Consider the following 24,714-nt stretch of genomic DNA (forward strand, 5'->3'; position numbering starts at 1 on the left):
AATTTCTAACCACTGACTTGGTGAAATTACCTCTTTTCCCCAAAACAGATTTTTACTGAAAAGAGACCCCAATTCAGGTGTGCTGGCACCCACTGTTAATCCCAGTGGATGCACAGAATGACGGCTGCAGGGCAGCCAGGGACAGCTATACAGAGACATTCCCTATCTCAAAAACAGAGACTTCACACTGAGGAAAGACCATTGCTTCAAACTTTCAGTCGCGCTCTCAGCATCAGAAATTAAATTCTAACATGCCATAGAACTGTTAAAATCATCTCTGGTAAATATCTGATGTTTCTTTAGGCTCCACAAGTTATACATATTTTCAAACAATTTTACCAAAAGAAGCAGGCCTTTCCAGGCATTTTCCCTACTTTTTTTTTTGTAGTAACATTTCAGTTTTTTGTCTGCGGTTCGATTTCTAGAACCATTGGTTCAAAACACAATGAATCTACATATTAGTTAAATATTAGGACCCTGAAGTCTAATCTTCACTGTAAGCAGGAATGAAAAAAACAAGACCAATAAGCTCACGTGTTTCAACAAGAAGTTGTCACCAGCGGAATCCTGGTCACTAATTGTAGCATTTTCTGTGTTCTCAAAAGGACTAGCAAGAATCAGTGCAATACATATTTCCACTTGTGTATGCAAAAAATTATTCCACGTATACTTGAAGAACATGTCCTATAAAAGAAGAAGTCATTTCTCTGCTCAGTACTTCCATGTTCAAGTCATTATTTTCATGCTTTCCCAAAATGGTGACTTAAAAGTAAAAACCATTTGTTCTCAGCTCAACACAACTATTTAAGCAGGTAAAGTGTTTATTTAGGAAGGAGAGGTGTGACTCAAGTGGGAGAATGCCAATGATGAACAAAAAAGCTGAGAGAGCTCAGACCCTGAGTTCAAGCCCTGGCATGCATGTGTGTGTATGTGCACATGCACAGGCGCACACACACACAGAGTTTAAAATATGAAATAGCGGCTGGGAATGTGGCTTAGTGGTTGAGTGCTTGCTTAGCATGCATGAAGCCCTTGGTTTGATTCCTGAGTACCACATAAACAGAAAAGGCCAGAAGTGGAGCTGTGGTTCAAGTGGTAAAGCACTAGCCTTGAGTAAGAGAAGCTCAGGGACAGTGCCTAGGCCCTGAGTTCAAGCCTCAGGACTGGCAAAAAATAAATAAAATATGAAACAGTTTGAAACACCACTTCATATTTGAATCTTTGAAAGAACATATGGTACCTCTTCATTCAACATGCCAGAATTTGCAGACTCTAATAGAAACCAATAAGAATCATTTAAAAAAGACAATTAAGTTTCTTAGAGAAAGGAAAAAAAATCTTTGTTTTCAAACTAATGCAAATACTAAGTTGAGTAAATATTTATTAATTTTCATTATATAACTTCTAGATATAGGAAAATTTACCTTTTCCTCACAAATAGGCATCCGATAAACTTTTCTTTCAATATTTAAACCATAAACCAAGTGACTTTGAAAGAACAAAAATAGGATCTAAAGGAGGCTAAAGCTAAGCCTCACTCAGGCCTCGCTCATTTTGACAAACCCCTGAGTGCAGAAGGCTCAGGGAAGGTCATACAACAAAGTGACATGTAACAGATGAGGCCATAGACAGTGGTGGGCAGCATCTGGACCCATCTGGTTGTGTCCCAGTCCTTTCTGCTTTCCTGCTATCCATTACCTAACGCCCAATCTTTGTGGCTGGGTGCTACAGAGGTGTAAGGGGAAATACTTTTCCCACTATTGTCAGAATTTGAACTTGGGTCTGCCACCAACAGGCATCAGTGCTGGAGATCATCGAACACCTGCACCACTCTATCACACATAGAGAGCAGTAGTGGGCAGTCAGGTCAGACTGAGCTCATGGCTATTCCCATGCCAGGATAGCAACACTGAGGGACTTGCTCAGGACAAGCATCGGCTCATCTCTCAGTACACTGAACCATTCCTAAGCTTGTCTAGGATGACAGGACTAGAAAGTGTGCTCAGACTAAGAAAGTCATTAACACCTACTGCAAACTTGCAAGATTGTGCTACACATTCATGAAATATCAGAGGCAAATTAAATATCCAAAGAGGAAAATCTCACCAGTATAACTCCAATGCTGTTCAGCTCCATCAGGTCCCCGTTTATACTGCTGGTGTTGGTTTGAAGCAGGCTGGCTATCAACCGAATCACATTCAACCGGGTGTTCCCGACAGGAGGATCTAGTACACCCCATGTTGTCTTCATCACACTTTTCTGAGTAAGAAAAGGCATTCCAGTTGAATTCAGTTAAATGAGCAAATGAGTAAAAGGTGTGAGTGTTGAGACACAGAACTAGCCACCCAGCTACAATGCTGCCACGGCGGGCATGAAGAGATGATGAAACAACCGTGGAGCATTCCCACAACTGAAGCAGACTCCCAACTGCCCTAGGAAAGCAAAAGGCTGCTCAAATCCATGAGCAGGTGGGGGCAGAGGTAAATAAAAATAAACAGAAACCCTCCTTCAGCTTAAATTCTGACTAGAAGCCTAAGAAATGAAATGGAAGTACAAATGGTTCTAGGAAGCTGTCCTTTGTCATTGCCAAATTCATGTGCCTCTCCATCACATCCCATAACATAGCATAAACCCATCCCTGTCTGACAAGAATCAATCTATCTATCTATCTATCTATCTATCTATCTATCTATCTATCTATCTATCTATCTATCTATCTATCTATCTATCTTTCTTTCTTTCTTTCTTTCTTTCTTTTTGGTTGGTCATGGGGCTTGAACCCTGGGCCTAGGCGTTGTCCTTCAGCTCTTTAGCTCAAGGCAAGTGCTCTACCACTTTGAGCCACAGTACCACTTTTGTTTTTTTGGTGGTTTATTGGAGATAAGAGTTTCATGGACTTTCCTGCCCGGGTTGGCTTTGAACCGAGATCCTCAGATCTCAGCCTCCTGAGTAGCTAGGATTACAGGAGTGAGCCACAGGCACCCGGCCAGGAAACTTTCTATCATTTGAAATCACAAAAGACAGAAGCAGAACATTGCAGAATTTCAGCAGTCTGACAGGAAAGAGAAACACATTAAAACATACTTGTTGGGTTGCTCTTCCTGAAGGTCCATGTACACCAGCCCCACACACTTTCCGGTTCCCCTTCTCTTGAGATACAAGGAACTGTAAGACTCAGTTTTACTTCCTACTAAGCTCTGTGGGAACTAGGCACTGGTGGCTCACACCTGTAATCCTAGCTACTCAAGAGGATAAGGTCTGAGGAACATGGTTTGAAGCCAGGCCAGACAGGAAAGTCTGTGGGACATTTATCTCCAATTAACCACTTTTTTTTTTTTTTTTTGTCGGTCGTGGGGCTTGAACTCTGGGCCTGGGCGCTGTCCCTCAGCTCTTCAGCTCAAGGCGAGCGCTCTACCACTTGAGCTACAGCGCCACTTCCAGTTTTCTGGTGGTTTATTGGAGATAGGAGTTTCACGGTCTCTCCTGCCCGGGCTGGCTTTGAACCGCGATCCTCAGATCTCAGCCTCCTGAGTAGCTAGGATTACAGGCGTGAGCCACCAGCGCCCGGCTCATCCAATTAACCACTTTAAAAAAAAAAAGAAAGAAAGAAAAAGCCAGTAGAGCTGTGGCTCAAGTGGTAGAGCAATAACCTCAAGCAAAAGAAACTCATGGACAGTGACTAAGCCTTGAGTTCAGGCCCCAGAACTAGCACAAAAAAAAAAAAAAAAGAAGAAGGTGAAAGCTTTGATAACCTGGACACGGGCATGCTCCAAATAGTTAAACAGAAAATGTCTAATATAAAAACGAGAAGTAGCATACTACATTTCCATCCCTACAGAGCATAGGGAGAAGGACAATTCTCACAGACAGATTCTTCCACCCAAGCCCGCCTTCTGCTCATCTGAATCCCTGTATCATGAGACAGTGTGGAGGATGGGGGCGCCGTTCACACACTGCTAAACGCTGTGCACAGTTCTACTGGGCAGATCCCGCCACTGAAAAGCATCACCCAGAATCATGTCCTTTCCAGGTTGTAACTAAAACTTCAATCTATTCCTTCTCAATGAGAAAGCCAAATTGCAAAGATCAGACCCTGAGAGATTAACTTTACCATAAAGATCTAAAAAGAGAAATGGGAGCTGGGTGTTGGTGGGTCACACCTGTAATCCTAGCTACTTAGGAGGCTGAGATCTGAGGAACAGTTCAAAGCCAGTCTGGGGGAAAATTTGAGACTCTTATCTTAACCATCAGACTCTTAACCATCAGAAAACCAGAAGTAGAGCTGTGGCTCAAAGTGGTAGAGTACTAGCCTTGAGCAAAAGAGCTCAAGGACAGTGCACATTCTCTGAGTTCAAACCCCACAGCTGACTTAAAAAAGAAAGAGGGGGAGGGAGGGGATGTAGTGGTACACATCTGTCAACCTAGCTAGGTGAAGAAATAAAGAATTGTGGTCCAGGCCATCCTAAGGAAAGACACAAGACTCTATCTGGAAAGTATTTAAAGCAAAAACAAATGGAAGCAGGCCCAAAGTTTCCCAGTACCAAAAAAAGACAAGACAAAACAAAACAAAAAAATGAAGGAAAAAGCTGGATATGATAGCTCACACCTATAATCATCAAGGACAGGGCCCAAGTCAGCCAAGCAACCACTCAACCAACAGCCAGATACCGCCTCAACCAACAGCCAGACACTTTCCTCAACCAACAGCTGGGTTTGCAGCAGTATGTACCAGTCTCACAGGAGGCTGAGATCAAGATGTCAGTTCTAGGCCAGCTTGGGCAAAGAAGAGTTCAGGAGACTCCATCTCAACAGAAGAAGGTGGGTGTGGTATAACAGCTACCTGTCAGCCCTGCAGTGGCAGACAGTGATCAGTGCCATAATTGTAGAAATGCAGAAGTATACAAGACCACTGCCCAAGTATATATAGGCCTAAGCAAAAAGTGAGACCCTATCTCCAAAACATGAGAGAAACAGCTGGGGACGTGGCTTAGTGGTAGACTTCTTGCCTAACATACATGAAGCCCTGGGTTTGATTCCCCAGTACACCACATAAACAGAAAAAGCTGGAAGTGGCGCTGTGGCTCAAGTGGTAGAGTGCTATCTTTGAGCAAGAGAAGCTCAGGGACAGTGATCAGGCCATGTTCAAGCACCAGGACTGGAAAAAAATTAAAAGAGAGAGAGAAAGAAAGGGATGGAGGGATGGCTCCAGAAGAAGAACACCTGCCTAACAGGTGGGAGGTCCTGACTTTAAACTCTAGTACCACAGATACACACCCCAAACCAAGCTACAAAAAGCAGCTTATTTTCCTGGCATATAAGTGCAAAAGAACTTATAAGAAAATTTTTAAGAAAAACAAAAGTTTGAGTTTCCTAAGCTAGTTTTTTGATTAACTCTAATTTAGCCTCATTCATTTATTTTGACAATATGTACAGATAAAAGCCAATAAAAATCTAGTTCAACCTAAGCACTGGTGGCTCACACCTGTTAATGCTAGCTACTCAGAAAGATGAGATCAAAGAATTGTGATTCAAAGCTAGCCTGGGCACAAAAAACTGAGAGACTCATCTCCAATCAAGCAAAAAGGAATTAGAAAAGGAGGCATGGCTCAAGTGGGAGGCTGCCTGTTATGAGTCAAAGCCCCTGAATTCAAAGCCCCAAACGAGTTCCAAAAACAAAACAAAAAACCTAACAGCAACAACAGCAGCAACAAAAAGCAACTAATTAAAAACTATCAAAGACAAGGGTGAACCTCTGAACACACTGGCACATATTGATCACAGCCAGTTCTGTTACTCCAAGGCTCCCCTGTTTAAATACACATACAATACCAATCAAACGCCTGCTAGCCAACAGGCTTCAGACAGCTCCTTACCTTGGGTGGCTCAAGTAGGAGTTCATGAAAAGATCCAAGTCTTCCTCTAATGGCTTCTAGAACACTCTTGTTAACCGAACAAGCTGAATGACTCATGCCTGGTGGGCAGATCTCTATATGGCCTTCAAATCTGGAAACAAAGTAGGGTAATCTAAGTCATTACAATATTTGAATAATCATCTGTCATGTTCCATATCCACTATGTAGGCACATACTTAATCATTATGTAGTTATACAATGGCTACATCAACATTTCTGTCTGCAGAGAGAATGAATAAAAGGAGACTAGAATCAATATCAGAGAATTCACACGGGAGAAAAGCCGTACAATTGCTAAGCATGTGGCAAAGCCTTTCACTGTTCTTCCCATCTTCACCAACAGGCGAATTCACACCAGAGAGAAGCCCTACAAACGCAAAGCAAAGCTGTTAAATGCTCTTCATATCTCCACCAACATCAGAGAATTCATATGGGAGAGAAACTTTGTAAAGGTAAATAATGCGGCAGACTATTTACTCAAAGTTGAGTCCTCAATGTCAGAAGATTCATACTGGTGAGAAATCTTACAAACATGAAGAATATATAAAACCAACTGTTCTTTACATCTTAAAGTCAGATGGTCTATACTGGATTATTATTATATTACATTATATTACATTCTCAACACCAGAGAATTCATACTGGAGAAACACCCTTGTAGATGCACAGAATGTGACACCCCCCCCCCCGTCACATTTGCTTAAACCTTTCTTGCTCAATACAAAGAGTTTGTACTGGAGAAAAGCCCTACAAATGCCAAAAATGTAGCAACTCCTTTTTAGCAAATCTTGTTCCTTATTCAGCACCAAAGAATTCACAATGGACAGAAACCTCATTCACATGGTGACTCAAAGGAACTTTATCCAAAATATGTACTCAAAGAGCAAAATACTCATACATACTGGAAAACACATTCGAAGTATAGGGTACAGCAAAGCCTTTTATTACTTCTTTGTGTGTGTTATCGGGGTTTGAACTCAGGACCTTGTTCTTGCCGGGTGGGTTCCCTATCACTTGAGCCATGTTCCATACTCCTTTTGCTTTTATTTTTCAAATAAAGTCTCACATTTACATGTGGCCAGTACAAACCTCAATTCACCTATTTACACTACCCTCAGAAGGAAAGCATGAAACTGGAGTTATGAAGTTCAAATTAAAAAGCACACCTTGAAATCATGTGCTGAGTATCATGGTTTAAAGCCAGCTTGGGCAGGGTTTTTTTGTTTGTTTTTTTTTTGGGGGCCCAGTCGTGGGGCCTGAACTCTGGGCCTGGGCACTGTCCCTCAGCTCTTCAGCTCAAGGCGAGTGTTCTACCACTTGAGCCACAGCACCACTTCCGGCTTTTTTCTTTTTGCTTATGTGGTGCTGAGGAATCGAGCCCAGGGCCTCATGCATGCAAGGCAAGTGCTCTACCACTGAGCCACCTTCCCAGCCCTTGGGCAGGGTTTTAAAAGGAGCTGCGGTTCACATGGTTGAATACAGAATCTCAGGGACAATGCCACCCCAAAAAAAAGAAGAGGAAGAAGGAAGAAGAGGGCGAAAGAATAAAACAAAATGACCTTCACCCTTTATTCTTTTTTTTTTTCACCCTTTATTCTTGAGATTCAGATATTTTATGAAAATAAAGCTAAAATTTGAATCTAATTTAAAAAAAATTTTAGCCGGGTGCTGGTGGCTCACGCCTGTAATCCTAGCTACTCAGGAGGCTGAGATCTGAGGATCTCTGTTCAAAGCCAGCCCGGGCAGGAGAGACCATTAGACTCCTATCTCCAATAAACCACCAGAAAACCGGAAGTGGCGCTGTAGCTCAAGTGGTAGAGCGCTCACCTTGAGCTGAAGAGCTGAGGGACAGCGCCCAAGCCCAGAGTTCAAGCCCCACGACCGACAAAAAAAAAAAAAAAAAAAAAAAAATTTTTAAAAATGAATGCTTTCTCGAACTGTTCACATAAGCCTTACAGTACCACCTGACGTTTTTAGGCCAGAGAAAGAACTGGAAGAGGTTTGAAGCATAAATAGCAGAATAATTGAGTACCACTAGGTTCAGAAATTTGGCTATTTACATACTTAACTGTTAGTTCTGAAAGGAAAACCATATGGATTTTTAATATAAAATGAAAGCTTACGTTGGTCTCCGAGTCTCAAGTAAAGTCAGTAAAATCTGGATTGCACTGACAATGGCAGATTCATTTTTCTCCTTGTGGAAAATATTTGATAGAAGCTGCTCTATAATTTCTTGCCTAGGGAAACAAACAAAAAAGACAGCTCAGATAACACATGTACCTTCCTAACTTACATCCTTTCAGCATAACAACTGGGGCTCGCAGTCCAAGGTTTGGCCATGGTGAAAGCTGAGGTTGATAAAGACTTAGACCCTTTCGCTACCGCAGAGGGAAGTGTTCACAAAGGCAAAATAGAAGCTGTAATATACTAGTGTGGAGGCACTAGCATGGTATCTAAAGATCTAAAACAGACTAAAAAGACAAGTTAAAAGAACCAGCACTTAAATTTCATGTGAGACCTCTAGCCAAAACGTCTATGGAATAAGCAGTAGGGTGAAACTGAGAGCTGGGAAATGGACACTTTTCCAGCAGTAACTTATCTACCACCCCCAGGAGGTCCTGTATGAGTCTACAATCTCCTTAAGCAATAGTGAACTCCCTTGAGTCATTTCATGGATAAGTGAAATTGGACGTCTGAAAGGCTCCCTGCTCCCCTCAAGGAGAAAAATGAGATACTAAACAGCAAAACCTGACCAGCATTCAACAGCACAGTAACAGGGTCATATTCTGAGTCTTATTTAAATACAACCCTATTATCAAATACAGACATGGTCTCCAATCAAGTAGAGCCCATCAGGTTGGATAAAATATTCACTTTTCTACTAAAACAACAATAAAAAAAAAAGCCCAGGAGATATTAGATGAGCATCAATAAACTGGTGATACAAGCTACTTATGAATTGAAGCCATTTGTATATGCCAGTACCAAGGTTTGAACTCAGGACTTCACACTAGCTCCACCTACTGGCATGGCTAGTGTGCTACAATTTAAGCCATATCCCCAGCCCAGCTTTTTGTGATTGTAAAGATGTGGAGTCTTGAGAACTTCTCTGACCAGGCAGGCCTTGAAGATCCTCAGATCTCAGCCTCCTGAATGGATTTACAGCTGTGAGTCAACGGTACCCAGGTTCCATCTACATTCTTTGTTCATGTCTTTGGTACAATAGCTCATTCTGGTTTTTCTTTTCTTTGTGTGGCTATGGGGAAGACTCACTTCTGTAAAATGGGCTCAAACGGAATTAAACCCAACAGGTTCTGAGCTCCTTAGTATCCAGAAAAGAAAATAAGAGTATCAAATCCTAAAACTACTTACCACTACTAGACTCCACTACTCCATGAACTCAGTTCACTGCAAAGTCTTCCTTTGGTACTAACTTACACTTAGTTTTACATAGGTGGTGCTTGTGTATACAGTATTGCCCAATCTGTGGACTAATTATATAGGCATTACATATGACTATATATTGATCAAATATGTAAAGTTGTAACTATGGTTAATAAAGTCTTCTAAAATCATTGAAAACTGTCACTGTATTCGCTTTATCAGCAGACACTGGCAAGAGACATAAGGGCTTGAACCTCATTCTTCAAAGGACCGTTTCACTATTATGATGAAGTCCTCCCCATTGCTAAATTCAACAGAGTAATTCTGTACTTCATGGCATCAAGGTATTGATGACCCATGTATTTATTAGAAGAAATGTACTCTAATGTTTAATGACATCAATGAGCATATTCTTATCTTCATTTCAGAAGGGGACTTACGGCTACACATTTAGGAGCGAGTATATATATACATGTCCCCTGGGGGCTCGCTGGATGGAGCGCTTTGGTGGCATGAAGAACTCAGGAGTTTTTATACTGTTGTGTAGGTCTGATTCTGCAATGGCCACCAACCAACACCCAGAGTATACATCATCTAATTTGACACATTCTGAATTTCAAGATTTGAAGATAAATAATATAGCTTTTTATTATCAATTACAGTAAAAACCACATGATATTGCTGATATTCTATATTTTTAATCCAATTAAATGATAGTTTTTCTACAAAGTTCAACCTAATTAATATCATAACTGGTATTCACATGTGGGCAATCTTGTTTATGCTATACCCCCAATTACTGAAATGGGAGATAAAATGGTACTTAGCAGCTGGTAATCTCTTGTAGCCAAACTACATGATAGTAATCATAACTTTGCACTAGACAGTTTCAAACAAGCTACCTCATCTTTAATTTGCAGGAAATCACATACAGCAGTGGTTCAACAAAGGAAATTACAGGTAGTAAGCCAAAATAAGCAAAAGAGCCTCGGTATATATAGGAGGGCTCAAGTAGGAAAAAAAAAATCATAAAAAAGAAAATCTTACTGAAGCAAGACTGCTGTTTGTGTGTAGTGACACCCACATGGTCTCCTTCCAAAACTTACCCAACGTGAGGGAATGTCGAGGGTTTCTATATTAAATAGCTATTCAGATGGAGGCCCAACATATGTCATGTTGACAGTGAACACTCAACCTGGAAATGTGCGACTCTGGGAGAAAAGTAGCAGCCCACCAGAGCCCATCCCCTCAACATAGGGTAACTGTTCAGCTGCAAAGATACAGCAAACCCAGAAGATCTGAAACACCTGCCAGCTCAAATGGATCCAATTCATAGGTCATCGCCCCTTGGAGGTGGGAACCAGTTTGGGATGTGACTATCAAATCTTAGAATGGCTGTGTAAAATCCTATTTTGTGAATATCTGAGAAGTTCAAAGTCCAATGTACAAGTCACTTGCTCACCCTCTTCCCCTTCAGTGCCCACTGTGAGTCACAAATCCTGTGAGCAGCAGGTCTCTGCCTTTGACCTCTAGCCACCCACAGTGTTCCAGGACACAATGCCCACACCAACATGGAACTTACCGGTCAGTCACAATGCAACACACCCAACAGCATCAATGAAAGAAAGAAGAACTGATTTTAAACATACTTTTCTAGAGTGGCAAGCAGGGGGTCTGGTTCTGTACTGTTCTGAACTTGTAACATCTGGTCTCTGCTCAGGCGAACAATTTCACAAAGTGACTGTGAAGCATTTGAATGTCGCTAAAGGAAAAAGGAACAATTTTAGCCGTAACACGTGTTAGAAGTTAACCTCATAATGCAAAGTGCATGGGGGATTGCTAAGAAATGATACAAGTTAACACTGTCCATGGTCTTCAGGGAACAAGTGAGTCAAAGGGAGGCATGAGCCTTCCACTCTGCCAGACCAAGGGCTGCATATGACAACTCTGTACTACATACAGCACAGTTGTAAAGATGCGATCAAAGCTCCAACACACAGCTGTGTGTGGAGATGCAATGAGTCAGAAATATACTACAGTCTGGTGGAGTGGAATCCCCAAAGCCTCACCTCTGACACACTATATTGTGTTAATGTGGAACAGAGTGCAAAGTGTTCCTAATAAAGACACAATTCTACTCCAGTAGCAGAAACATCACATGCCAGCAACCCACACCTACCAACTTTAATACTGCCTCAGTGAGTATTAGCTTGTGTGTGTGCACGCATGTGTGTGTAGTGTGTGTGTGTCTTTTTAAAGACAGGTATGCTATCTTGATAGCAATCAAGTTCTGAATAATACAAATCTAATCAAGAATGAGCCTTGTTCACAGAAATTACTCCCTGTACATGGGGCAGGCTCCACTTAGGGATGGCTCTCCAAAGCCTGCACTGGCCACACATAGGGAAACAGTGCTCTTGGAACTACAGCAAGAAGGCTAGGCATCCAAGAAGCTTGGGAGCTCCTTCTAGACTAGGCTTCTCCCATAGCACTCAGCAAACAAACGTTCTAGGAAGAGCACCAACTCTGGCAACAATAGCAGATGTTACAAGGGAACACTTCCTGCTCTGTCTCAAAGGGAGCAAGTGATGGCCTCCTTTAAAAATCGGCTTTAGATTTTACTCTAGGCACTAAGTTTTTGAAAAGAGTAGACAGAGTAGAAGGGGTTAAATCCTCCCCACAAAAAAAAAACATTTTTGAAGAATGAACATTGCTAGTTATCCTCTTCCTTGTCCTGCTCAAACCTGGTACCTGCTATCCAGTTTAAACTGCAATCTAGAAGCATAAGGGGAGGCACTTAAGCCCAACAATAGTCACACCCTGACACCCTTAAATCAACTCCTTTATGGACATGAGGCCTAAGTATGTAGTGCGGCAACATTTGTCAATAATAGTTAGCTACTGGAAATCTCAAGTGGTTTGACTTGATACCTGAAGTGGTAACAACTATAGACTGAGAGACAAATAATGCCTCTCAGCACAGGGCTCAATGTATAAACTCAAGCTTCAATACCACCATTCATAAAGGCGAGGACCAAGAAGGACAACAGCTAAGTCACCACAGGGGCTTTGTGGTGACCAGGAGCCTGTTGTGCTGCCCACAAAGCTTATGCAGATGTAATAAAGATACATATAAAAGAAATACAACTGTGCAGAGAGGAGATCTGTGACAAAGGTAGGCTCAGCGTGAAATCCTGGCTCTGGGAAGGAGATAATGCTGTCCTGCCACCTCACATTTCTAGAAATCTGGGTATAAGGAAAATGTAGTATTGTTTGAGAAACTACAAACTGAAGAACAGTAGTTTTCTCTTAGCACCTCCATATCTGTTCAGGTACGTTCTGTGCCCAAATAAAAAGTTAAAAGAAAATCCAGGGGGGCGGGGGGAGGATGGGAAGGGATGGGAAGGAGAAACAAAGGAGGAGGATACAATGCTTGATAAGAAATGTACACATTATCTTGCCCATGTAATTGTAACCCCTCTGTACAGTATTTTCACAACAAAAAAATAAAATAAAATCCAACTTAGAATCATACAAGAGAACTTACATCTTCTTCTTGCGATGGATGAACTATTTCCACAAGCCTCTGGATAATTTTCTCCTCATTTAACCACTGTAAAACACATTGTAGAAGTAATCATAGTAATGAATGGCTCTTGTTCAAGCCCCAATGAAGATTAACATACTTGGAAATATCCATCACACTTAAGTAGAATGTTACAGGTTTCTCTGAACTTTGAACACTACAGAAAATTGAAAGTCCCCCAAGGAAAACACCAATGAATATATTATCAGTGACTAAGAGAATCAACAACTCCCCAAATTCCAGTGCCCACATACCAAAATTCTACTTATCAGTTCCTTAGCCATGAGGAAACTCCCAGGTAGTCAGCCCTGGAAAGAGTCTATACTATGGCTTCCGGGGGTGGGGCTGTAAGGAAGGCAGAAGGCCCCCCTTTTCTCTAAGAGAATGTCATCTGAGCTCAAAAGAATGAAGAGCTGTACTTAAGAATCAAGCCTCTGACCTGGCACCACTGGCTCACGCCTATAATCCTAGTTAATCAGGAAGCTGAGATCTGAAGATTGTGGTTTAAAGCGAGCCTCTGCAGACTCTTAGCTCCAATAAACAACCAAAACAAAGCCTGAAGTGGACCTGAGGCTCAAGTGGTAGAGCACCAGCCTTGCACAAAACAGCTCAGGGACAGCGCTCAGGCCCTAAGTTCAAGATCCAGGGCTGGCACAGAAAAACAAACCCTCTAGGTATAGCAAACACAGGATGAACAAAAAAAGACACTTAGATTTTACAACTATATAAAGAGCTACTGTAGGGGCTGGGAAGGTGGCTCAGTGGTAGAGCGCTTGCCTTGCATGCTCGAGGCCCTGGGTTCGATTCCTCAGCACCACATAAGAAAAAAGAAAAAAGCCGGAAGTGGCGCTGTGGCTCAAGGGGTAGAGCGCTAGCCTTGAGCTGAAGAGCTGAGGGACAGCGCCCAGGCCCAGAGTTCAGGCCCCACGACCGGACCCAAAAAAAAAAAAAAAAAAAAGAGCTACTGTCATGACCACAGCAATCTTTTTTTAACCTTTGTTGAAACAGGAGAGAATAAAAACATGATAGGGAAGCTGGGTACCGGTGGCTCACTCCTGTAATCCCAGCTACTCAGGAGGCTGAGATCTGAGGATCACAGTTCAAATCCAGCTCAGGCAGGAAAGTCTGTGAGACGCTTATCTCCAATGAATCACCACAAAATGGTAAGTGGCGCTGTGGCTCAAAATAGTAGTGTGCTAGCTTTGAGCAAAAACTCTCAAGGTCAGTGCCCAGGCCCTGAGGGTCAAGCCCTATGACCGACAAAAAAGACAGATAATAAGGAAAAACCCAGCTGCCTTAATATTAGTTCTGCAAAGAACTTTCAACCCATAAATAGCTGACTAAAATAGAAACAAAAATGTACAACCCCATGCATGATGCCTATGGATCATGCCCTTCTATTTAGGAGAATGAGATTTAGAGGATCGCGGTTTGAACAAGGAAAGAAAAGTCCTTGAGACGCTACTTCCAGCAAAAAGGCTGGAAAGCATGGCTCATATGTTAGCACAAGCCTAACAAGTGTGAGGCCCTGAGTTTGAACCATTAAAAAAAAAATCATGCTGTTCAGTATGTGGAATATGAACCATGTAAATCATTGGCAGGGAAGGGAAGGTGAGATGAGGGGAAAGTGAAGGAATAGTGACATTGTCCAAAAAAAGAAATGCACTCATTACCTGAGTCATGAGAAATGGTAATCCATTTGTGTAATACCTTAATAATAATAAAATAGTATTAAAAAATTAAGTGACAGTCAGGTGCCAGTGGCTCACATCTGTAATCCTAGCTACTCAGGAGGCTGAGATCTGAGGATCATGGTTCGAAGCCAACCTGGGCAGAAAAGTTTGTGAGACTCTTCTCTTCAATAAGCCAGAAGTGATGCTGTGGCTCAAGTGGGTAGAGTACTAGCCTTGAGCAAAAACAGGCTCAGGGACAACGCCCAGGCCTTGAGTTCAAGTCCCACGAACATAAAAAAAAAAAAAAAAAATAGTAACAAAATTAAGTACCCCTCCAAAACAAAACAAACATCAAAGAAGATTGAGGGGAGGAGGAGGGGAAAATCAACTTGCTAAAGGCATAGAGAAGAACCCCCAAGGTGGTCTGCCTTTTTAAGGGAAATAATTAAAAGGAAAATGTGCAAATAAAAATTACCAAGTAGATACCACAAAGGGAATGGCCCAACTTTATATATTTTCAAATATCCCAGAGTTCTTTTTTTTTTTTTGGTCCGGTCGTGGGGCCTGAACTCTGGGCCTGGGCACTGTCCCTCAGCTCTTCAGCTCAAGGCTAGCGCTCTACCATTGAGCCACCTTCCCAGCCCCAGAATTCTTAAATGTGGAATTTGATTCAATAAGTCCTTTAAAGAAGTTTTTAAAAAACCCGCAAATGACGGGGTCACACTTTGAGCAGAAGATGATAAATGCCCATGCATAAGGGAGCTCCTGATACCACGGGAGAAGCTAAGAAACTGCCTTGCCCACAGTGTTCACAAGTACTATGTTCCAAGCCCAGTTCTGGACTAGCCTTCAAATCAAGTAAGACTGCTAAAGATTTGCAAGTAACCTTCCTCCAACTTGTGCCTTTACAAGTCTTCCTTCTCTGCTCCCCCATCCCTTCCAAAGCACACTTACTTGGAAATGGACACTAAAATTCACCTCAGAAGTGACCAAAAAAATAAACCAACTTCCCCCTACACCAACTCAATCATTACAGTGACATTCCTCCTCTGTCCTCTTGTCTTTCCAAGAATCTTGAACCTCTGGTAAGCAAAGATCCAGATCCACGGACATCTAAAAGGAACTTAGTATCCCAATTTAGTTCTGCCATAGGTAAGTCACAGGACACCTGCCAGGCACACAGAAATGCCTGGGTCATCTTGACAGCCTTAATCCCATGCCACAAATGCACGCCTGCCCACCTCTATAGTGTGCTTGGTACACTATACAATAACCAAAAGCTCTTCCTCTCATAGTTCTTTCCTGTATCTTTTGGTCCTTTGGGTCTTTAAAATTAAAATTTTCAACAAAACTGGGCTGGGAAGGTGGCTCAGTGGTAGAGCATTTGCCTTGCATGCATGAGGCCCTGGGTTCGATTCCTCGGCACCACATAAGCAGAAAAAAGCCGGAAGTGGCGCTGTGGCTCAAGTGGTAGAGCACTAGCCTTGAGCTGAAGAGCTGAGGGACAGTGCCCAGGCCCAGAGTTCAGGCCCACGACCGGACCCAAAAAAAAAAAATTCAACAAAACTCATTTTCAATGAACTGAGGTTTTATCTATCTTGTTTTTCTGAGACAAACTATTGCTATGTATCCTAGACTGACCTTGATCTACAATCTTACTTCACTTTCTACTGCCTGTCTATAGAGTTCTGGGATTACAGGTGTACACCACAACATCCAACTAAGGCAAGTTTTGTTTTGCGGGTCCTGGGGCTTGACCTCAGGGCCTGGGCACTGCCCCTGAACTTCTTTTGCTCTCAAGACTAGAGCTCTACCATTTGAGCCATTGTGCCACTTCTGGCTTTTTCTGTTTATGCAGTACTGAGGAACCAAACCCAGGGCTTCATGTATGCCAGGTAAGCACTCTTCTACTAAGCCACACTCCCAGCACCAAACTAAGGAAGTTTTAAGGTCTAGGGTTAGTATTAGAGATAAAATGGACTAGGGAATGGTTTCAGAAGACAGAGGAGGGTGGAGAAGAAAAGAAGGGAAGACATCAATGACAACCCAGGAAAAAAACAGGTTCCTTGCCCCCATCCTCACTGTATCAATTCTGAAATTACCATCTGCCTAAATTTTAAACTCTGCCTTTTCCCACAAACTCCCATTGTCCTTACACTCCTGTAGGTACAACTCTGTTTCGACATTCAGAGGTATGTACATGCAGATGAAGACTTAGAGATTCCAACCTTCCATTCTCATGTCGTAGACCCCGCTCAATCCAATCTATCTTGCCACCCCACAAAAACCAACCTGCATAGGACAAAGAACCATTCTCAACATGCTGTAGGCAGTCCTACAAAACTGGATCTTTTCCTGCATTGGAGAAGCTCTCACCCTATCTCCAAGTGCCCCAGACAACTCCCTGGAACCAACCATAATCCCACATGGTCCCCAGCACACAGCAGCTTTGTCACCTCCAACCCCAGTCAACAGGTCAGATTTCTACTTACATTCAGCACTTCTTGCCTGGGTTGTGGAGGCTCAATACATGTCAGGAGTCTGAGCAACAAATCCATGATAGCAGACGTTCCTATGTGCTTTATAATAAGGTCTACAAAATCACGTTTCTTCTTTAAGAAATCCACAATCTAGAGGAGAACAAATACAAACTGAATGACATGTAACATGGGAATTACAAACTTTTGAATGCTTTAAATCCTGACTACCATCCATTCCAAAATCCTGTCCCTACTTTAGGTTGATCAAAAGCCAAGAGCTGAGCTGGTAATCAGATGTGAAACCTGAAAGTCTAGCTAAAAGCTCCCTGCTCAAAAACCACTTAGCAAAAAAAAAAAAAAACCCTCCCAAATTAGCACACACCACATAACATGAAAATATTGAGTCTTGGGGGGGCGGGGGGGAGCTTGGAGAGTGTAGTTGTGGAGGTGGGAAGGAAAGGATGGTAGGGGAAAGACAAAGGAAGAGGTAACAATGCTTGATAGGAAATGTACTCATTACCTTACTCATGTAACTGTAACCCCTCTGTACAGTATTTTTACAATAAAAAAAGTATTTAAAAAATATTGTCTTTTCTTTCTACACATTTTTGTTGCCAATTCTTTTTTGTCTGCTTTGGGGCTGGAATTCAGGGCCTAAGCACTGTCCCTGAGCCTCTCTTTGTGCTCAAGGCTAGTGCTCTACCATTTGAGACACAGTACCACTTCAGGTTTTTGAGTGGTTAACTGGAAGTAAGAGTCTCACAGGGACTTTTCTGCCTGGGCTGGCTTTGAACTGCGATCCTCAGATCTCAGCCTCTGGAGTAGCTAGGATGATAGGCTATGGGTGAGCCACTGGTGTCTGGCTTGTTGTTACTTTAAAGTATGGGAATCAAGGATTTAACACATACATATACAAAGAGAATATACTATCTTATAGTTTACAAACATAAAATACTTCTGCTAGACTTAACACTAAAATGCAGAATACTTAAAATCCTAATTATACTCTAAGTAAATAAAAGAAAAAATGCAGCCGGGCGCTGGTGGCTCACGCCTGTAATCCTAGCTACTCAGGAGGCTGAGATCTGAGGATCGCGGTTCAAAGCCAGCCCGGGCAGGAGGGACCGTGAGACTCCTATCTCCAATAAACCACCAGAAAACCGGAAGTGGCGCTGTAGCTCAAGTGGTAGAGCGCTCGCCTTGAGCTGAAGAGCTGAGGGACAGCGCCCAAGCCCAGAGTTCAAGCCCCACGACCGACAAAAAAAAAAGAAAAAAAAGAAAAAATGCAAAACATAAAAATTTCTACTTCTAAGTAATGAAGTCACCTGCTACATACACGGAGGTGAGTTGGCTTTTGTTCCAGCGATCACCTCACACTGGCAGGAAGAGCTGCAGGAGGACTCTGACCTTTGTGGCTACAATGTTGTGTGCCTTTCCTGATTTCTGCTTGTGTGAGCCCATGATCGATCAAAACCCACTGTGTATCCTGAGAACAACAGGGTTATTGTAGCAGCTGCCGCCACAGCACCTTGTCACATCCTAGCAGGGAGGGCTGAATAATCCAATGTTACAGACCCGAAACCGAGGCTCAGGTAAGTTAAAGAATGGCTAACTCCAGGATTTTAACTCAGAGCTAGCTGCAGCAAAAGCCAGAGGTGGTCTATCAACCTGCACGAAGATGTCTAACGGCCAGGAAACCAGAACGGCTCCACATAATTAGATACAATTACAGGACTAACCATCATCACACACTGTTTCCTGGATCATAAGGCTAAATATTTTGACATTAAACCTTTGAGAAATGGTATTGTTATTCCACTCACAACAGAATCCCATAATTTCTGAAAGGATAATAAAAGAGGAGGAAAAGGTCCATGTGACTAGAACACTCCACAACTTATTGGCACAAACAATGGATCTTGAACCTACAAACTCAAACCTCAGCAATGCTGTGTGTAATAGGGGACCAAGCTGGTACCAGACAACCCTGCCTGGCAGCTGGATGCCCTGCTCTCTAAGTTAAAAACTATCTTTAGGGGGTTGGGAAGGTGGCTCAGTGGTAGAGCGCTTGCCTTGCATGCATGAGGCCCTGGGTTCGATTCCTCAGCACCACATAAAGAAAAAAGAAAAAAGCCAGAAGTGGTGCTGTGGCTCAGGTGGTAGAGCGCTAGCCTTGAGCTGAAGAGCTGAGGGACAGTGCCCAGGTCCAGAGTTCAGGCCCCAGAACCGGACCCCCCTGCCCCCCCCCAAAAAACTATCTTTAGTAGTAAAGTCACTCAAGTCTCAACTTTTGGTCATTGTCTGTATTTCATATTCTCGTGCGACATGAAACCCTCATAATTCTCAAAAGACAGAGAGGTGTCAAGTTTTACCCTGCTCTGAACTAAGAGAAATCTATTCTCTAGAACATCCTGGATGAAGAAGAGTGAGGAGTTAACAGAGTGACAGGACTTTCTCCTAGTGTTCAACTGTCATATGAACAGCCACACATAAAACATCAAGTTCAAAGCCTAACAAAAACACAGTCCAGAAAGTCTTACGCACATACACTCTCCCATTGCATCAGATGCAACTGAAAATCATGGCCTGTAGGTTTGGATCTAATAGCACAGAACTGAGGAGGAAAACTACGCTGAAACACAGCATCTATCACATCTGAGAACTGACTGGGGAGCACCAAGGCTTGCACTCTCCTAAATTAGCCAGCAGTACTTAAATGAGAAACAATCTGTGTTGCAGTTACCATGATTTAAGATTATTACATAAAAGAAAGGAATCTTTTCCCCAATACACTTAGAAAAGTTATCCTACATTTTTTTTTAAATTATGAGGTCCAAAGAACAATATCATCTTTCTAAAATAAAACATGTACCCACTTCACCTTGCCATAGGACAGAACATACTGAGCCCAAAATAGTTCCAGTCCCTTCATGTGAGCTGACAGCAAGGCTGAGTCGCTGGAAAGTGCTTTCCAACACGAAGAATGCCAGTCTGACTTGCCTGACCACTTTCACTGGTACCATGCTTGTTCCACTTTTGAAGAGTCCATCACAGTTTGTACTTGAGCATTTGAGGCTCTACTCTGTACTGTTTTCATAAATGGATCATAATCTCAAATTCTTCCCACCACCAGATACCACTAGAAACAACAGCGGCTCTCAATCTTATTATGCATTAGAGTTTCTGATTCTAAGGACTAAGAACTTACGATGCTAACAAATTCCCAGGTGACCTGGTCCAGGGACACCTTGGGGAACTACACAAATGAGAGAGATGCTTGGGAAACAGCCGCCTATACATGGTGTTTGGAGCAAAAAGCCAGAAATGGGGGGGGGGGGGGGGGTTAGTGCCAGAACACTGAGATACGAATTTCTGTTTAGCACTGCTGAGCAGGAACTACAGAGCTACAGTAGTAAAATATTTGAGTAGACAAAGCAATCATCAATTACATTTGGGAAAAAGCACTGGGGGAAACCCAGCAAAGCAGCTATAGCAACACCCACAGTCCTGGGACCCCCCTCCCACATATTCAACCACTGAGGTATACACACAGGTCCTCAACAAGTCTCATGCTTCCAATCACTTGTCAAGAGAAAAAGACCAAAGTGTGCTAACAAATTAAGTGAGCTTCTAAGGCTATTAAAAGAATATGTCACTAAGGTATAAATCAGTGTTCAGTCAGTGCATAGAATGTTTAAAACTTAAAATACATTTTTTATAGCAATGGGATGAACTGAGCACAATACAGTGACAACATTACTGGAAATCACCTTGGGGACAACTGGCCCTAATACTTACCTTTTGGAAAACCATATTTACCTGTTCTGGTTTTCTGCTGATAAGAATACTTAGCACCTTGCTGAAGAAACTGGCAAGTAGTGGGTTCAAGGGGGAGTCATTTAGGAGGAAGCTATATAATTTCATTAGCAAGGATTCATCTTCTCCCAGTCTATCATTCATCTGGGAGACATCAGAAGTGAGCAACTCACAAGATATATTTGGATACCTAGAAGAACAGGATATTACATCAGCAAATTAATTACACAAAGTAAAACACAAATCAGGAAGGTTTCTTATTAATTTTGTGAAAACAGTAACATCTATAGGGGAAAATCCAATCTGTCCAATCTCTCAATTAAAATAAATGCTCTACTTTGTTAAAGAAAAAGGATCTTTGAATTAAATTTTAGTAAGAATGCATTTCCCCCAATAAAACTAGAGCACACCATGAGCCGTTGCACGGCAGGAGGTGGGGCCTCCCCAGTTCTCAAGGAGGGCAAAGATCAGGGTAAAAGCTGTGAGGACATGGCCATCAGCAGCCTGCTCCCCACATATAAAGGCTGCTGGGTTCCAGGAAGTTGCACTACACACCCCATCTAGAAATGACTCAGGCACGTTGCACATACCTGGGTCAGTCAGTGCTATTTTTAGATGGGTTGCAAATGATATGACTACGTTGTTTTGATGAAGTTATCAAGTGTACCGTCTGTATTCTATCATGAGGGCATATACTCTTAATATCCTGAAGGGGGGAGATCAGGTCACTAGCGCTGTGCTTTCCAAGCCAGCCTCCTGGATCTTCCAGGGATTAGTAAAGACACGAAACCACTGTGATCTCACTCTAAGACATACAAAGACAGGGCAGCATCTGTTCTCTGGTCTTTTAGGGATCCCACAGCTTTAGAAATACCTGCAGCCCCTCAACTACTCCCAACTGCCAATGACCATTCACTGATAAAGAGCCAACAGATCCAGCCTTTATACTCTACTCCTCCTGTTACCACAAACTAGCTCTCTGTCAACAGTCTCAGTGAAGACTCCAAGAATCCCACAGTCCCTTCCTTGTCAGGCATCCTGAGACCTTAGCCACAGCTAGTCATTAGGGGTGGCTCAAATGCTGACCAGAGCAGGAAGGAGATAAAACAGTCCAAAGTAGCTGCATGACAAGAGAGGGGGGTCAGAACTGTGGACTAGCATGTGTGACACACCTGGAAACTAAGCAGATGGCTGCCTGGAGGGAAACAGCTGGCTTAGATAGCACTGGCAACAGAGAAAGCCACAGCACTAAGAGGGTCTAGGGCTAGGTCAGAAGTCTGAGTAGTATTAGATTATAAAAACAAAAAACAAAAAACCTTTATAGGAGGAAGACTGGAAAACAAGACAAGATCTGGCAGAGGTGTGCGCATGAGAATCACAATATCAAAGAGTTGTCTTCTGGAGGATTCTGGCTCAATTAAAGTCTTCCTCATTTGTTGTAATGCCAAGGAAAAGATTATGTAGTAGTTACAGCAGCAGTTACTGGACTCATACTTAATTGGTTCAAATCTACCTCCACCAATTACAAGCTGTATATCCTTAACCAATTTCCTAACCGCTCTGTGCCTCTGTTTCCAGGTTTCTAATATATATTAAGGCAACAATTCTTATTACAGGAGGTAATACATTCAAAATGCTCAGAAAACAACTTGGGATAAAGTTGTGTTTAAAGAATACTGCATTCTTTACTATTTTTTTTTTTTTTTACTATCAACTGCAGAAATATTGCTGTTGAGAGGATGAACAGACACTGCTTCAACCATCTCAACATGAAGCAGTAAATAAAGTTAAGGCTGGGGCACTAGTGGCTCATGCCTGTCATCTTAGTTACTCAGGAGGCTGAGATCTGACGATGGAGGTTCAAAGCCAGCCTGGGCAGGAAAGTCCCTGAGACTCTTACCTCCAAATAACCACCAGAAAACCGGAAGTGGCACTGTGGCTCAAGTAGTAGAGCACTTGCCTTGAGCTGAAGAACTGAGGGACAACGCCCAGGCCCAGAGTTCAAGCCCCAGGACCACCACCACCAACAAAAAGGCGGTAAGACTCAACCCTGTGAGCAAAATGCACAGGTGGACTCAATTCCATGCAGAACCTCCATCCACATCACGATGTGGGGCCCATTACAACTGCCCCTTCATCTAGTCAATGAAATGCACAGTGAGAATTGTGGGACTATTTTTTTTCCTCTCTTTAATATTCAATGTTTGTACAGCACCCAAAGGTGTTCTCCTTTCCAACCCTAGGTAATACCTCCTGCACTCTCTGACCCCACTTATTTGTACAGAGGACGCAGAGGTCAGAGGAACCACACTGCTGACTTGATGTGGCCCGAGACCACCCTGGCCTGCTGGCGACTTGTATGGCAGTACTAGTAGCATCTTCACTGCCACTCACTTGCTATTGCAGCTGTCTCACAGGCATACTCACAGACCAAATAATAAGAATATCCACATATCTGCTTTTAGCCACCCATGCTCTCTCAAGCTTGTCTCCCCATCCCCGCCCCCAGAACAGCTCCACCGTAGAGTGGCCCTTGTTAGCTTGATCACATTCATGTTCCCTCATTCTTGTGGGCAACAGCCCAGACCATTATCCCTCTCTTCTCCCTGAGGCTGACGTTGGTGGCTTTTAGGCTGCATTCTCTCCTGACTCTCCTCTTGGGCCTGTTCATTCATTGTACCCTATGAAACACTGGTCCGGCCACCAGCCTCCATCTCCAATCTCTGAGCCTTTCTTCATCTGCCTCAGCTCCAAAGTTGATCTCAGCCAGTAGAGGGCCCCCATCTACCTGGTACCACTCCTAGTCTCCACCCAGAGCCAACAGGCAGCTCAAACCTGACTGAAGCTATACACTTGAATGTCCCTTGATGTCGACCTTCAGTGCCATTCCTTAAATGCCTGGCCAAACTTAGAGCTCCTTAACCCTTCCACTCCCACTCACATCCAGCAGGAGGCCCTTTCTGTTCTAACTTCATCTAATAGTTCTGGAATCTAACCATTCTCCCCTGTCTGGTCACTAAGAACTTCTCTTTCTCTGCTGATGACTGCAGCCTTCTGACTGACCTTCCCCCTTTATTCTTTTCTTTTCGTTGATTTTTTGGTTGGCACTCTACCGCTTTGAGGCAAAACACCATTTCTGGTTTTCTGCTGGTTAACTGGAGATACTTTCCTGCCCAGTCTGGCTTCAAACCGTGATCCTCAGATCTCCTGAGTAGCTAAGATTACAAGTGTGAGCCAGCAGTGCCTGACTCCTTTCCTATTATCCTCAGGGCCTCAAAGCTCTAGAGCAGGCAGAGAGTACACAGAAAGCAAAGTCAGCTAACATCACTTTACTGCCCCAAACCCTTAGGTGGCTTTTTGTTTTAGTCCAGGTGAAGCAAAGGTCCTGCAGAGCCCACCAGTCCCCTGTGGCCTGTCTCTGGGGCTGCTCTGGCTTCATCCTGTGTCCTCTTCCCATGCATCTCTACTTATGAGGGTCCCCCTTCCTGGCTGCCCTGCTGCTCACAGGTGCATGTAAGGGCTTCAGCACTTGCTGTTCCCTGCCAAGCCTTCCGCATAGCAACCCTCTCATCACTGAACAGCTCTCATCACAAGTGACTTTTCTCTCTTCAGTGAAGGAGGAAGGGGTATTACAATTTGAACCAAGGATCTGGTGTTTGCTACACAGGTGCACTGCCACCTATTTTAGGCTTCTTGCAGTTGCTGGAATAATAGGCACATGTCACCACTTTCAATTTCCCACTGTGGGGAATGAGTCTTTTTTTTTTTTTGGTCGGTCGTGGGGCTTGAACTCTGGGCCTGGGCGCTGTCCCTCAGCTCTTCAGTTCAAGGTGAGCGCTCTACCACTTGAGCTACAGCGCCAC

The 24,714-nt window shown here is 43.1% G+C and overlaps 1 protein-coding gene across 8 annotated transcripts in view; it reads right to left on the reverse strand.

Annotated features, from left to right (window-relative positions):
• Ppp6r3 (protein phosphatase 6, regulatory subunit 3) overlaps positions 1 to 24,714 on the reverse strand; it is a 115,009-nt gene that overhangs the window by 43,263 nt on the left and 47,032 nt on the right. For all 8 annotated transcript variants that reach the window (XM_013021063.1, XM_013021061.1, XM_013021060.1 and 5 more), the window contains 8 exons: positions 20,855 to 21,041; positions 17,048 to 17,185; positions 12,844 to 12,909; positions 10,946 to 11,058; positions 8,036 to 8,149; positions 5,874 to 6,003; positions 2,107 to 2,259; positions 535 to 684 (listed from right to left, as the gene is read on the reverse strand). In XM_013021063.1, coding sequence (XP_012876517.1) covers positions 535 to 684; positions 2,107 to 2,259; positions 5,874 to 6,003; positions 8,036 to 8,149; positions 10,946 to 11,058; positions 12,844 to 12,909; positions 17,048 to 17,185; positions 20,855 to 21,041 — 1,051 coding nt within the window. The remainder of the gene's footprint in view (positions 1 to 534; positions 685 to 2,106; positions 2,260 to 5,873; positions 6,004 to 8,035; positions 8,150 to 10,945; positions 11,059 to 12,843; positions 12,910 to 17,047; positions 17,186 to 20,854; positions 21,042 to 24,714) is intronic.

This window comes from Dipodomys ordii, unplaced genomic scaffold (assembly GCF_000151885.1).
Source record: "Dipodomys ordii isolate 6190 unplaced genomic scaffold, Dord_2.0 Scaffold54, whole genome shotgun sequence".
NCBI lineage: Eukaryota > Metazoa > Chordata > Mammalia > Rodentia > Heteromyidae > Dipodomys > Dipodomys ordii.